This window comes from Stylophora pistillata, chromosome 13 (assembly GCF_964205215.1).
Source record: "Stylophora pistillata chromosome 13, jaStyPist1.2, whole genome shotgun sequence".
NCBI lineage: Eukaryota > Metazoa > Cnidaria > Anthozoa > Scleractinia > Pocilloporidae > Stylophora > Stylophora pistillata.
Genome location: NC_142531.1, coordinates 8,255,437 through 8,269,518, shown reverse-complemented (window position 1 = coordinate 8,269,518; position 14,082 = coordinate 8,255,437). Strand labels below are relative to the sequence as shown.

The 14,082-nt window shown below is 38.6% G+C and overlaps 2 protein-coding genes across 2 annotated transcripts; both read right to left on the bottom strand.

Annotated features, from left to right (window-relative positions):
* Nucleotides 1-340: 340 nt before the first annotated feature.
* Nucleotides 341-11,470, bottom strand: LOC111335433 (uncharacterized). The gene is made up of 5 exons (XM_088743170.1): nucleotides 11,284-11,470; nucleotides 8,409-8,469; nucleotides 5,896-6,017; nucleotides 2,800-3,722; nucleotides 341-1,625 (listed from the first exon to the last, which is right to left on the bottom strand). Exons 2-5 carry the CDS (start codon nucleotides 8,457-8,459, stop codon nucleotides 1,054-1,056), a joined length of 1,668 nt encoding a protein of 555 aa, XP_088599296.1. The 5' UTR covers nucleotides 8,460-8,469; nucleotides 11,284-11,470; the 3' UTR covers nucleotides 341-1,053.
* On the bottom strand, nucleotides 6,090-8,375 carry LOC148717470 (uncharacterized). Its single transcript, XM_088743171.1, has one exon. The coding sequence runs from the start codon at nucleotides 7,324-7,326 to the stop codon at nucleotides 6,676-6,678; it is 651 nt and encodes a 216-aa protein (XP_088599297.1). The 5' UTR covers nucleotides 7,327-8,375; the 3' UTR covers nucleotides 6,090-6,675.
* Nucleotides 11,471-14,082: the final 2,612 nt, after the last annotated feature.

Below are 14,082 nucleotides of genomic sequence, written 5' to 3'. Positions count from 1 at the left end.
CTTCGGCTCTGTTCCACAGACAGAAAATGACGCCAATATACCAAATCCAAAGTGGCGATTTAGTCGTGCCTTCGGTGATAATATCCTTTTCTGTTTTTGCCATGAAACTATTGGTGAAAGCCACTGCCGTTGGTATTCTTTGCCGTATCTGTTCGCTTTGTGAGAAAAGTATCGAGTTCCCGGATTTCTCTTCTATAGTGTCTTTGGTTCTGTCCCACAGACAGAAAACGTCGTCAATATACCTCATCCACCATAGCGATTTTGTTGTGCTCTGGGTGATACTACTGCAGGTTGAGCGTGCCCCTTTAATGACCAGAGACATAATAACGACTTTAACCACTTTATTGGTTCCAACAGTTCTTTATTTCAAGATGCAATTAGTTCTCACAAATAACTTGTCTAAATAGTGGTGTTTACACGAGAAATAATCCGTGTGGAAAAGTAATCCTTGTTTTGGTGCTAAAACATTAAGTACGACTGTTGGCTTTTAAAGATTTTTCATCCTTTTTTTTTTTTCAGATAAATGCGGTTATAATAAATTGATAGAGAACAGTATACTCTCCTGAATCTTAGTTGTTAATATCTGCCTAAAATATCTTTGATTTAAGTTTAGAGCAAAATGCGGTTCGCTAACACATAAGACGACGTTTCGATTCAGTAATTTTTCTGGGTCGACAAGAGACCCAGAGCGGAAGAAAAAGATTTTCTAGATTCAAGAGCCTATTTTGGCTTTATTCTTTCTTTAATATATTGAGTTAGCTAAACGTTGATTGTATATATGTTAAATATGAGCAAGTTGAAGACTAAATGTGATTATTATAGTGTCGCTATAATGCTTTGGTGAGTATGATAACCTCCCAACATGTATCACTTGAAATTCTCTTCAATGATTAAATGTTTTGTCAGTAGAGTTTGGACGTATAACTGATGTTGTATAACTGATTGCTCTTAAGATTTTCTTAATTCTCACCCATCTGTCAGCTTGATAATGTATTAGCGTTGTCCGGAGAAGTTATTACTTGTTCCTTGAGGTCGTCTCAAAAAGACGGAGGTTTACATCCCTTCTCCGTCCTTGTTGGTCACGAGAGCTGCCAGCTTTTCATTGTAGGCGTTTACTACGCTGTTGATTTTTGTCATGCAGACATTGGATAGAGCCAGGTTAGCGGCAGGTGCCTTGGCTGTTTCGTCCACCATTCCACTGCATTGAAACTTTGTCAAGAAATTGTAATAACTTTTAGGTTCTACGGCTTGGCCCTTTCGCCGCCACAGCAGCGCGGCTGCCTCGGGGTCATCGGTTGTGCCAAAGGCTAACAATCTCCATTTTGTAATGTCTTGTGGTATTCGGTCACGGACCAGTCGCATGGCGTTGAACATCCTCGCCAGATATTTGCTCATCTTGTTCAAGCACGCCGCTATGAGGAGGTTATTTGGACCGCAGTGTTCATACTCCTTATTTGCATCTCCCCAGTTTTCAATCATGGACACCCACAAGTCGTAAGTTAACAGCGGTGTGGTAAACACACCCCTGTCGATCGCCTTCATCTGAATGCCTTGTACCACATGTCGTATGGCACCGCGGGTATGATATGCCTCTGCAGCGTAGAGTAGGGCCTTCACAACGTTGTCTGTTATGGCAAGAATTGCACATGTTAATCGGTATTAGCTATTCGTGACATGTAATTTTAGCTCATGATACAAAATAGTTCATCCCCTCTTGTGCTGTCCGGTGAAAACCGAAAAAAACTCTTTTTCCTTCATTTTTTACACTTCAGCTTTTTTGCAGCCAAATCAGTCGTACATTTTATTTGCTGTGAATTTCAAGAGGCTAATGCTAGCTCATTCAAGAGGGGAAACATTGGAAACATCCGAGTGCGGGAAAACGCGGGTAACAAGATCGCCCTTGACTTTAGCTTTGACTCCTACTGATTGGTCGAGTGGCGTGGTTTTTTAGACCAATAACGAAGCAAAACTAAAGGGCTCCGGGACTGCCTTCAACCCTTTACGTCACCAGAAATCGGGGACATTTCGAGCCTGTTAAGAAATGTCAGCGGTATATCGTATTACAGACAATTCAATATGGCGGCGGTGGAAGTGGAGTGAACACGTAACTTTCTATTTTCGTAAAACCCCGCCAGAGAAAGGGGTGGGTTACGTTACTATCCCAGAAAGCCAAAGGAGACGTCAAAACAAGGAAAATGGCGGCCAAATTGTGCAGTTACAGGGACTTGTATCTTTCGTGTTCTTCCTTCCTAAAACTGGGGTATTTAAAAATGGCATATTGAGCTTTTGAGCTTTGTGAAAATACGAAGAGTCTCCCAGCTCAAGGAAAACTTGTGGAACAATATATTCGACCGTTTAAGACCGATGTAATTGCATTTTGAGCAAACTTCTGCAGAATGCATATCGAACTACGCAGTTGCGAATCTTCACAAGGTTGTTCCCACGACAAAAGAATTGTAACACCTAGGCGAAGCAGGTTTTAAGAGTTTGTATGGGAAAATGGAGTCAGAATTATGAGTTTACTCGTATACCTTGGGATAAGGTAGGCTTGAATTTGAGTATTTCTTTTTCGTAGCGATGGACGCTTTAACCGATCCAGGCTGCATTTCCAAGTACGCAGCGAAAGAATATCCCATTCGCAGACAGCAATCTTTTCCCATGCATTTTCTTATACTGTTTTGGCGCCATTTTGCTTGTAACACGAGAACCGCCTCCGCCATATTGTCCCAAATTTCTTGGAATGAGACGGAATCGTTTCATTTCTGTTTAGATTTTATAGCACTACTTAATACTAATCACCTATCATTTTTGCTTCATATCCTCCGTTTTGTGATACAGCTGCCACAAACCCTTGGTACTTATTATTGTGAGCGAGTCTGAAGGCTTGGTCGCTTCTTCCCCCTTTGATGAAACTTTCTGCAGTGTTCATGTTAGCGAACTCTGCCAACCAGTCGTTCAGCACCCTCCGGGGCTCAGGATTCATTTTAGTTAGAGCCGTGGTCTTCAATGTGTTAAAGAAAGTGATGTTGTACTTGAACACCTTGTAATAAGCACTGGCCAATTCTTGCATTTTGTACTTCACTTCTGTTTCAAGTTTCTCAACTTTTGCAGCAAACGTATCGGGAATCTTTAGAAACATCGAGGGCATGGCGAATTCTAGAGTGAAGGCGTAAACATTTGTGTCAAATACAAGCTCCGAGGGTTTGCCGAATCCAGTCGGGGGGGTGGCTTGGAAATACTCATTAAAGCTCTGTGTGACGGTTCCAGAGTCTTTTCCGATGAGCCCGACGTCGTAGTCTGATTTGTAGGTGGCGCTGCCATAAGGTAAAGGAAAACACACTCCAGTTGCAGGGATCTCGAAGCTTTGAATAATACCGCTGTATATGTCTCTATTTTCCTTGCAAGCGATTAACTTTTTACTACTCTTTTCCCAAAGAACGTGGGTTACAAAAAGGTATCTAGCCGCTGTAATGTAAAGGAGGTTGATAGGGGTTCGTGTGGCCAGTAAATGTTTCCATGGTGTTGCGTGGTTGTTGTTGTTTCTGAAGAATTGCTCTGCCAGTCGAGCTGCTGCTGCCCAGCCTCCTTTTCCGATTTGACCTTCAAAACTTGGTATTGTCTTCCACTGGTCTTTATTAGGATCTTTGACGAAACCATAAGCATCAGCAATTTTATTTTTTAACGGCTGAACATCATTGTCAATTGCTTGACCAACTGCTCGCCTAACGGTATTGAAGAAAAGATAAATCTGATTAGCTCGGAAGTGATCAGCAATTTCTTTTCATCTATGAAAAGATGGAGAGAAATAATCACTCGTCAAGAGTCAAATTTCCGAGAATTTCCCGGCTTATGGTCAAAAGAAATTGATAGTTTGGTTCTTTTCTGGTAGATATACCAAAGCAATTATTCGCTGTTGTCTCGTTGAATAACTGTTATTAGTATAATTGCTCCGGTGATTATTGAGATGCACGGACTCCTATTGGTCGAAGATTGCGTCATATCTCGCTATTTAACAAATAGACAGTGGTTTAACATAGTCTGTACTCTTGTCGAAAACGATATTCGTCATTACTGTAGTCAAAATGATATGGACTCACAAGGAGCAGTTGAGTGAGTCCACAACAATATGTTCAGTTCTGAACTTATAAAAGATAAGAATTATAATAATATCAGTATAAACAATGAGGTAATGAGATGGTCGCGTCAACTGTTTGACTGGTGCAGGTTCTGAATCTCATATTGAATAATATTGAATAATAACGATAATAATGGTAGTAGTAGAAATGGTAGTAGTAGTAATAATAATAATAATAGTAATAAGGTCGTAATAGTAGCAAGTATGATAAATATTGTAAGAAATAGACAACTTCTTTGAGAGACATGTTTCCATCTTCAATCAGTGAGTAACTGAACGTGAGTAATTATATAACAGACAAGTAGATGAATAAGACATTTACAGTATGATGTAATACAAAAGCGGGTACTGATTAAAACATGACACCAAACATCAAAGGTGTGAACTAAAACGCTAGAAAAGTGTTATAATGCTGTAATTGTTTGTTAAGTTCAGGTTTGATCTTATGTATATAAAAAGCTTCTTTGAGTTTTGAATCAATAGAGTTGTTAGCAAAATCCAGAATACTAAAGCAAGAAAGGGAGTATTTGCTCTTACAAGAAGGAGATGTATTGAAATGCTTAAAAAATATGCGAGTTTTTATCGCTTTCCGTGTGCTCCTTTATCCTAGTAGCGGTGGCGACTAGTTTCGCCAATATAACGGGAGTTACATCCCGCACAAGAAATTGATAAACTGCCATGGATTTTAGAGCATCAGGAGTACGATCTTTGACACTGAACATGTTTTCAATTTTAAAAGAATTGAAAACTAGTTTGATATTTAGGTCCGATTTACAAAAGCGCTTAGTGAGTTGTCGGAGTTTGAGGTTCGCTATTTTAGAATAATAGCCGACAAAGGGGAGTTTAAAGTAACGTGTATTATTGTCATCACTGTTCCGGCTATTTTGAGAGGAGGACCCGTCAAGATACCGCTTGAAAGTTCTTTCAATAATATGCGAAGGAAAAGAATTACGTTTTAAAGTGTCGGAAAGTTTCTTAAGATCGTTTTGAAGGCCGGAAGAGGTGTTGTTGATTTTGTAGATACGGTCAATAAGAGTTCGGATAAGGCCAATTTTGTAGCATGATGGAATAAAACTAAAAAAATTTGTTAGGAAACCAGTGTAGGTTTTTTTATGAAAAACGTACTGAAAAAACACAATCATTCGAAGAGTTGTCGATAAATATATCAAGAAAGAAGATGATTGAAGATGTCATAAGCATGCCGAAACATGTCTCTCAAAAAAGTTGTCTATTTCTTACAATAATAATAATAATAATAATAATAAATAAATAACAATGATGATAATAATGAAATAATAACGATAATAATAATTCTGAATCCGGCTCACGGATGATAAGACTTAAGGTGCTTTTCAGAGTCGACGTTCAGAATTGATCAACCTAAGTGGTCGATTACTTGAGAGAATTCGACTGTCAATCAGAATTGTTCGATGAGATCTGGGAAACTTACAAGCCTTTTATTCCACTACTACGCCAATTCAGTTAGCATATTAGGGCATTGGAACGCGCAAAATATGCCACAGTAATACATTGTAGAATACGGCAAAAACACGGACAGAAAGCTGAACAAAATGGCCTCACTGAAAGATCTAAAGTTCTATTCAAATTTTCCGGCTTAACCTTTAGACCAACGAACTTTTAAGCGATTTTGTACGTTCGTTTTTGTACAGACTTCGTCCCACCGGTCTCTACTACCACGACCTCGGGCCAATATTCCCTAGAACGGCCCTCGCACTCAGTTGGTGAGAAGTTATCCCTACCTTTCACCTTCTGGTCCTCCTTGAAGGAGTTCAATGTTTTCGTTTTCCGGCAAATCACTCTCCTGGCTCTCGTCAATATCCACTTTAAACATGGAAACAGGGAAAAGTTCTCTTTCACATACCTGCGATACAATACACGTAATAAGAGAGTACCGCATATGATTTAAAACCATTAACAGGTATTAAGCTTTGATCGTTCACGTGGCGAACTGAAATAATTCGCATGAGATAATAATAATAATAATAATAATAATAATAATAATAATAACGTTACTGGGAACAGCGAGGATTTTGAGAAAGGTGTTGGATACCTAGAGTAAAGAGAAAATCCGAAGAGACCCCTGGTCATGGGCTATGACTCGCTCCCTTAGGAACAACCCGGAAAAAGATCATCCAGTTCGTTTACTATAATAATAATAATTATAATAATAATGATTATTAAATAATCTTTATTCACTATAATCACTAAAAGTATTTACAAAGATTATGATGAAATGCTTAAAAATCGAAAACAAAAACGTGAAAATGTCCAGTAAAAATTCCAGAAAAGCTCATGGATACACACTTCTTATAATAATCATAATGATGATCATAATTAAGGTATAAATATTACAAAACAAATTTAAAAAGTCTCTAACTGAGAGAAAAGTTTTGAATCTCTTCGGTATTAACTTAATAATAAATAATAGATTTTTCCTTAAAAATATCTCACAAAAAGCAGTTCTCTAAAAAAAAATTAAAAGTTCAGTAAACTAAGCTACATACTAAAAAATCGACTACTTAAATTCTGGCTTGCGCACTTTCCGATGTAATGTCAGTGTCAGATATATTGGCTACTCTTCTCTTTCTCCTGGTTCCTCTGAGACACAGCAAAGCTGAACGTAGAATGGCAAAGGATATCCTCGCCCTTATCCAAGATATGGTTGTAGCGTAGTCATCTCCTTTCTTTAAAGCAAGTAACTCTGCGAGGCGGCAATGGAATCTCTTGCATTCATCGGCCATTCCACCTGTACTTGTAAAAACTAACGGTGTGAATGTCGCTTGCTCCACTTCCAAAATCCGCCTGCTGTATTGCCTCTTCTTCTCATTTTCATGCAGTTGGAATATCTGTTTCGGAGACAGTTCTCGATACGAATCTGCGTTTGGGTGACACACCCGAACATCAAAGAACGCAGATTGTTGTCTGTCCCAAAACCCGCGAGCGCGGATATCTAGTCGGGCATCGGGCGCTCTGTTTGCGCCTCTGTTTAGCTCTTCCCCAGTGATTTCCTGAAGAACTGGTTCTGTCTCTACGTCAATGCAAACCATGCGCAACATTTCCGCTTCTAGATCCCTAATCTCACTGTGCCTTTGAATGATCAGCCCACCATGCCGGCAGACCATAGCATGATCAACGGTAAAAAAGTCCCTTAAGTCAATCATGCTGTTCATACACTGAGCACCTTTCTAAGGATTCGCGCCAATCCCAGCCGATCCCAGCCCTTAATTATAATTATAATAATAATAATAGTAGTGATTCCTGTGGTTGTTGGTGCGCTTGGTACAGTGAAGAACTTAGGGGAAAACATCCAGAAAGTATCAAAGAGAGCTACTATGACAGAGATTCAAAAGATCTACAGGCTGGGATCGGCGCAAATCCTTAGAAAGGTGCTCAGTGTATGAACAGCATGATTAACTTAAGTGACTGACGCTCTAGGTGCATGATTTGCGCCCGGCTGATGAACAAAAAGAACACCAGCAAAGACTGTGCTAAAAGATATAATGATAATACTGTTAAGGTATGGTTCCGAGGGAAACAGTTTGTTTTGTTTCCCAAGCCGGTCCTGATGCCGTGACGAAGTCGAAAGAAATATTAGGACTCTTAGGAAAACAAAACTAACCGGCTTGTTTCCCGAAGGACCATACAATGAAGTACTTCGTTATATATTTAGACTTTCCTTTAAAAAGTCCTCTTTTGTCTTGCACTGATCACGTGCTGTTGTATTTGGCGCACAGGCAACAACTGCGGAATTGTATCCTGGCGGGATACATTTGAATTTGATCAGGGGCACTTGAGAAAAAATCAACTAATTACAGTGCTTGTTGTTTTTTTTGAGTGAAAGTCTAGGTATATAACAATTTGAATTAAATAAACAAAATACAGATCTTAGTTATAAACTAATTATAAATAATATACTAGAATCTTGAGTAAGATTTACGAATTGCATAGATAGCAGCCTCTGCATCTGTTTAAGATGTTACTTAGGTCGAGCTTGCGCATCCTGCTCCTAAACCGCCGGCCTTGAAGACTGGCAGCCGATCTTTCTTTGTTTGATAACTTGCTCTACAGTCTTGGGTCTAGGTATCGAGTTGAATGTTTTCCTTGCGTAACGGTGTTAATAATAGGTAAGTATTTTTGATGGATGCGGGTTACATTAAGACAAATGAGAAGTGTGACTGACTTAACTTCCAATTTTCATCAAACTGGTTGAAGCTTAGTTCAGGCAAGCAAAACTCTTTTACTCATCACTTACCACACGTCCCTGAACCAACATGAAAACCATGGTACTCAAAATTAATATCATTATGAAGAACCTGCAAGTATAAGCGGTTAGTGAGAATTCCATATGATCATTCATTACCTACCTTATAGAAAAAATTTTTGGTTAAGATTCACCTAGAAACTTGTCCCTGTATTTGATGGTTTCTTCGCATACAGGCATAGAATCATAGTTTTTTCCTAGCTAACCATTATTATGATATTCATATTCTGAACAGCCTATAACGTCATTACAAATCCATTAGTTACGCGTCCCTGAACCAACAGGAAATCCATGGTACTCAAAATTAATATCATTATGAAGAACCCGCAAATATCAGCGGTTAGTAAGAATTTCATATGGTCATTTATCACCTATCTAATAGAAAAAACTGGGTCTTGTTTCAGCCTCCATAGCTTTCGCAGAAGAAAGAAAATACACGCGAATAACCACTTTCTCTGCATTCGATGATCGTTAAATCAAAAAATTTGGCCGTTAAGCGTAGAAAATTACAAATTTTGACCTTTAGTCGAAATTGAAAAGTTTTCCAGTAAAATTTTTCCTTTCAACAAGTGTCATTTTGAATTAACGGTTAGCCGTAAAACGCCCAAAATTTTAACCGTTAACCGTAAACACCACCAGCCCATTGAGTCCCTCTGCTTTCGATGTTATTTACCTCTCAGACTTTGTAACGTTAGGTACTTATTTTTCAAAGTTCAAATACCGTAACAAGTTATACCTTAATTCCTATTTTAAAATCTTTCTTTAGCTCAGTGGTTTACATCCACGGCTATATAACAGAAAAAAATCCGGCACATCATCAATAATCCTTTCCCTGTGCAAGAACCAACTATGGTATATTTAGACTGTGCGTTCTGTAGACAATTATTCGACTTGATCTATGTAATCTGTTTAATCTGTAATCTGTGTTATCTGACTCGTACGATTTGATTTAAAAGATTTGTAGACTAGACGGAAACGCGACAAAAACGAAACGCCAATAACAAACTAGAGCACATGGTATATACCATAATATGCAAACTAACCCAATACCGCGCGGGTAAGGCAAAAACTAAATATGTCGTAATGCAATCAGCACGTTCATTACGCGACTCGACCCAGACCTTCCCTTCTTTTTGCACTCTTGCTAATGTCGCCGTGTACTATCGCGCTATGTTTTACCAGGTAAACGTCTGAACTAAACTTCGTTTAACCTGAATTGAAAATTAAATCAAATAAAGCCATGATTCTCGTAAGTAAGCAACAATTTAAGCTGTGGCAGAAAAGAAGACTGAAAAAAAATTTAGGTTTCGACGTGATTCAAACCCAAGCCTTCCTGGGGTCTCCCAGATATATTAATTGGGCGCTACTATTCCAGCTGAGCTATAAAGTCAAACGTCGGAGCTATGCGTCGAGGCCTGAATCTTTTTCTGCCTTCATTTCCGCGATTGGTAAAACAAATTCCTGTTTCCCGCCAGGAATTTTTCAATGTTCTGGTTGGAAACTTTACCAGTTAAGCTGCCGATAACCTGTTGGCGCGCTAGTCCTTGTGTCAGTGTTTCATGGGTCAAAAATCATATTCATTTTACTGTAGATCACCATCTACACTGCTTACTCTAAGGAACTGGTCATTATTTATCGCCTGAAAGAGGAGGATGTGGAGGATTTTGGGAGAATTACATGTTTTTCAGGGGAGAACAGAGCGAGGATCTGTCGGTCGCCGCCAACAAAGTATAAGGGAGGGACTGGAGAACCCTATGGGGACTGGGTCAGAACACAACCTACAGTCTCTGACCCTCTCAGGGGATAGGTAATGATTGGTTCTTAACAATAAAATCGCCATCGCCAGGCGTTTTATTTACTATCGCTTTTCATTAACATTGTTTAGACTATTTTACTCAGCTGCTTTTCACAACCCAGTCTCGGGCAGTCCAAGTGCGGTTACAAGAGAATCTTTCACCAAATTTCTGACTGCGACAGAGACTTATTTTCATTCAACTTGAGCTGTATTTACAGGGTCTAAATGGGGTGATGGCTTTTACGGTTAACAGTTAAAATTTTGGCTATTTTACAGCTAGTGGTTGCTACCATTCCATTGATATTTACGATTAACTTCTTTTACGACTATTGGTTAAAATTTGTCAATTTTTACGCCTAACGGCTAAATTTTTGGCCGTTATATGGCTTTTACTTAACCCCGTTGAGTTCCTCTATTTAAGCTAGCAGAAACTATTCACTAAAATTGAACTAACTTTTGATTTGGAATTTAAAGTAGTACTTTGAAATGACATTTTTTGGTTGATTGATTGACTTATATCAGTTGATTGTCACTTTTCGCGGCAATGAGCGTGAATGAGCGAGCTTCTTCGATAATCCGCGCTCAAATTAATAGTCTTTACAACATTTTCCCCTGTGATTTGTAACAGGCAAATAATCGCAATTTTCCTCGTACAATTAAGGATCAGTTTCGCAAGTATTTTTGGAGTATTTTTTAAAATAACATTGAAAAAACGCGTGAATTTTATCCTTAATTGCCCGCGGGCTGATGCGATTAGGTAAACAATGTACAAATAAACCTAACTGAATCCGTTACTTAGAAAGTAACATTTTCCGAAACAACGTTTGCTTTTCCTTAACTAAAATTGTTTGTTTTTTCTCCAAGAATTACCTTTTGAAATTCCCTAGCTTAGATTTTCTATTGAACTAAATAAGTTTTTTATGAGGACTTAAAGGGCCAAGACTTTGAAAGTTGTAATCTAAAACTGACAGAATTCCTTCTGGTAAAAGGGTCACATTTCTTCAGTTAAACATTGTACTTTTGCTTTTAAGTATGCATGCAGTACGTGTACTTTGAAAATACTTGACCTACCTTTCAGCTAGCTGCAATTGATGAAGACTAAGATTCAGTAAGGAGCGTTCTGTTCAAAAGTTAAATGAAACTTCCAAATTAGCCAAAACTAAGCTGAATATTTATCGACTGAAACAGACTTGCCACAAGCTTAGCAATGTTTTCAAGTCACGTCATACCCAAACTACCAGTAGCTACCAAAAGCTACACAGAAACTAACGGTCACGCCTGGCTAGTCAGATGGCATCTTCATTCTTAGAACAAAAGACGCCACCATGCAGTGAAAAGTTTATTACTTAATCCTCAGAGTTAATTAAAAGCTTATTATTGCACCTTGTCAAATTTTCTTCGATATTTTTTGTCTACAATCTTGATTGTTTATAAGAGGAAAACTCCCAATCCGACGAAGGCACCAGTTCATTGCTCCGTCAAAACTAAATGAAGGCTGTCTTAGACCAATGTAATAGTTTACCCACGATCTCTGAGCTATAAGTGCGATGAAAAAAAAAACCTTATTAATTTATGCAATACATCGTCCTGTCGTTTCACTGAAGTCAAAAAACCGGTCCGTTCGATAAAGGCGATGTGAAGGTGTCAATGGAGGGTTAAACATCATCAGTAAAACGGCCCAGAATTTCGCCTTTACAAAGAGTTACGAAAGCTGACGTTTCGAGCATCTGATCATACATATTTAATCAGTTGATGACCAAATTATCTTACTTATCACATTTTCTTTAGAAACTTACCCCCTTTTCTTTTAACCGCCTCCCGGTTAGCTCAATGGATAGACCGCTGGACTGTTGTACGGGAGGTCGAGGGTTCGAGCCCCGGCCGGACCAACACTCAAGGTCTTAAATAATTGAGAAGAATATGCTTCCTTTCTATAACACCAAGAAATGGTTAGATATTCTAGTCTTCTCGGATAGGGACGAATAAATGGAGGTCCCGTCTCCTGCAGGGTTAGGGGTAGGAGACATTAATTTCCCACGCACGAGATTATAGTGTGATGGATGTCCTCCCCTGGGGTGGGAAGGGTGGGTTTGTTGGAGGTTAAATCTCGTAGGGGACCTATGTCCTATTGTTTCTGCTCCAGTACTTTGTACAAATCCTTAAATACTCAATACTTAATACTCAGTTAAAAAGTTAACCGTAACAGCATTCCTACCTATAATGTGTCATTTTGAAATAATGAAAATATTCAATGTTTTCAAAAGTATTGAGAACTGTCATTTTTTTTTTGTCATTTTGAAAGTGTCAAAATCCTTAAACCAAAACCCTGTTATGTGTCTTGTCTTGTGGCTAATACGGTTGCACACTCCATAGTAGTACTGAAAACAACTTGAAGACACTTGGCACAGGTTCCGACAATTTATGAACCTTTTAACCTGATTAAGGGCCTGATTACATGAGCCGGGCTGATTTCTTTTGTTTTGGTGTTCGCCAAAGCGTGAAAACAAAAGAAATCAGCCCGGCTAACCGGGCCAGCTCGGCTCATGTAATCAGGCCCTAAAATTAATTCTCGACATTTCTTCTAACTGTAACTGAAAGAAATTTTAGAATCGTTGGCCGTACTTGCCAAACTTTTAATCATAACCTGCTGTTTAAACTATCCGGCGCTCCATTGTGACCTCCTGCTACCCTTACACACTTCGCTTGACTTCGCCTTCGGCGAGTTATTGTTTTAGTACAATTTCTCAGGTGCTTTCGAATTCTGTCGTAAATTTGTTTTGTTGTTGAAACCATGCATTCTGTTACAATTGCTACTCGTATCGAAATAAGCGGCCAGTTGCCACCAGAATTTAACAGGTTTATTTGATTCAATCAACAAAAACTTCAAATCTGTCTTAAGTTTTGAAAAGTGTCACACTAAACTTTGTACTGTAGCATCTTTTGTTCTTATCAGAATTGTATTTTCTTTTCTTGTTTTTAGCTTTCGTGCTATAATCACTTCGTGCAAGGGGATTATAGCGAAATATGGCGCAAACCACGGCCAATCAGTGCGCGCATCTCTATAAACACTGGCACAATTATACCAATAATGCTTAAATGAGAAATGCGTGACTTATGCTTTGAGCTTTTTTTTCTTCTTGTATAGATTTAACATTAGCTTAAGTCTTTTGGCGCAAAATTGGTCGTTTTCCTAGTGAGACTTGACGAAATAAAATTTCAAGGGCTCTTCTACCTCAAGAAAAGGTTATTTCACAGTAATGCTAAGCTACTCAGTCATGTCCTGAAGAAAGTCCTTTAAGCGAGTCTTTATCATCATTCAAAATCAAAATAAACGCATACACCTTCTCATCATCCACTGCTAGCAAAATCTTAAAGCATGATCATGTTGAGTGGATCATCACGTGATTGCTTTTTTTGTAACGGTAGGATTTTAAGTGCAAGTTATAGAGTTTTTATGTTAGCGCTAAAAAATATATAAAATTCAATGTAGAAACAATAAGATCTTGCTAAGCTCAGCAAAGCGTAAATGCTACTAGTTCCCCTTCCGTCAGCCATAAACAGTTGTTATTTAGAACATAACTGTAATTAGTGTTAAACTGCAGTATTAAACTGTCACCTCTCAAAACCTTTTGTGTAGTTGTTATCCACCAGAACCTTTCGAAAGTGATTAATCTTGTAAAGGCGAAATTCCTGCCTAGCCAATCGTTGTACTAGATCACGTGATCCTTAGATAATTCATGGCATTACCTTATCCTTGTATTAGGCCTAAATAGAGCTATTTTGTAAAAATTTCTTTGGTCGAGCCAGTTCTAGCCAGGAGAAACTCAGCCAGGTCAAGCCAGTTCTGGGCAAACTCAGTTTGGTCAAAAA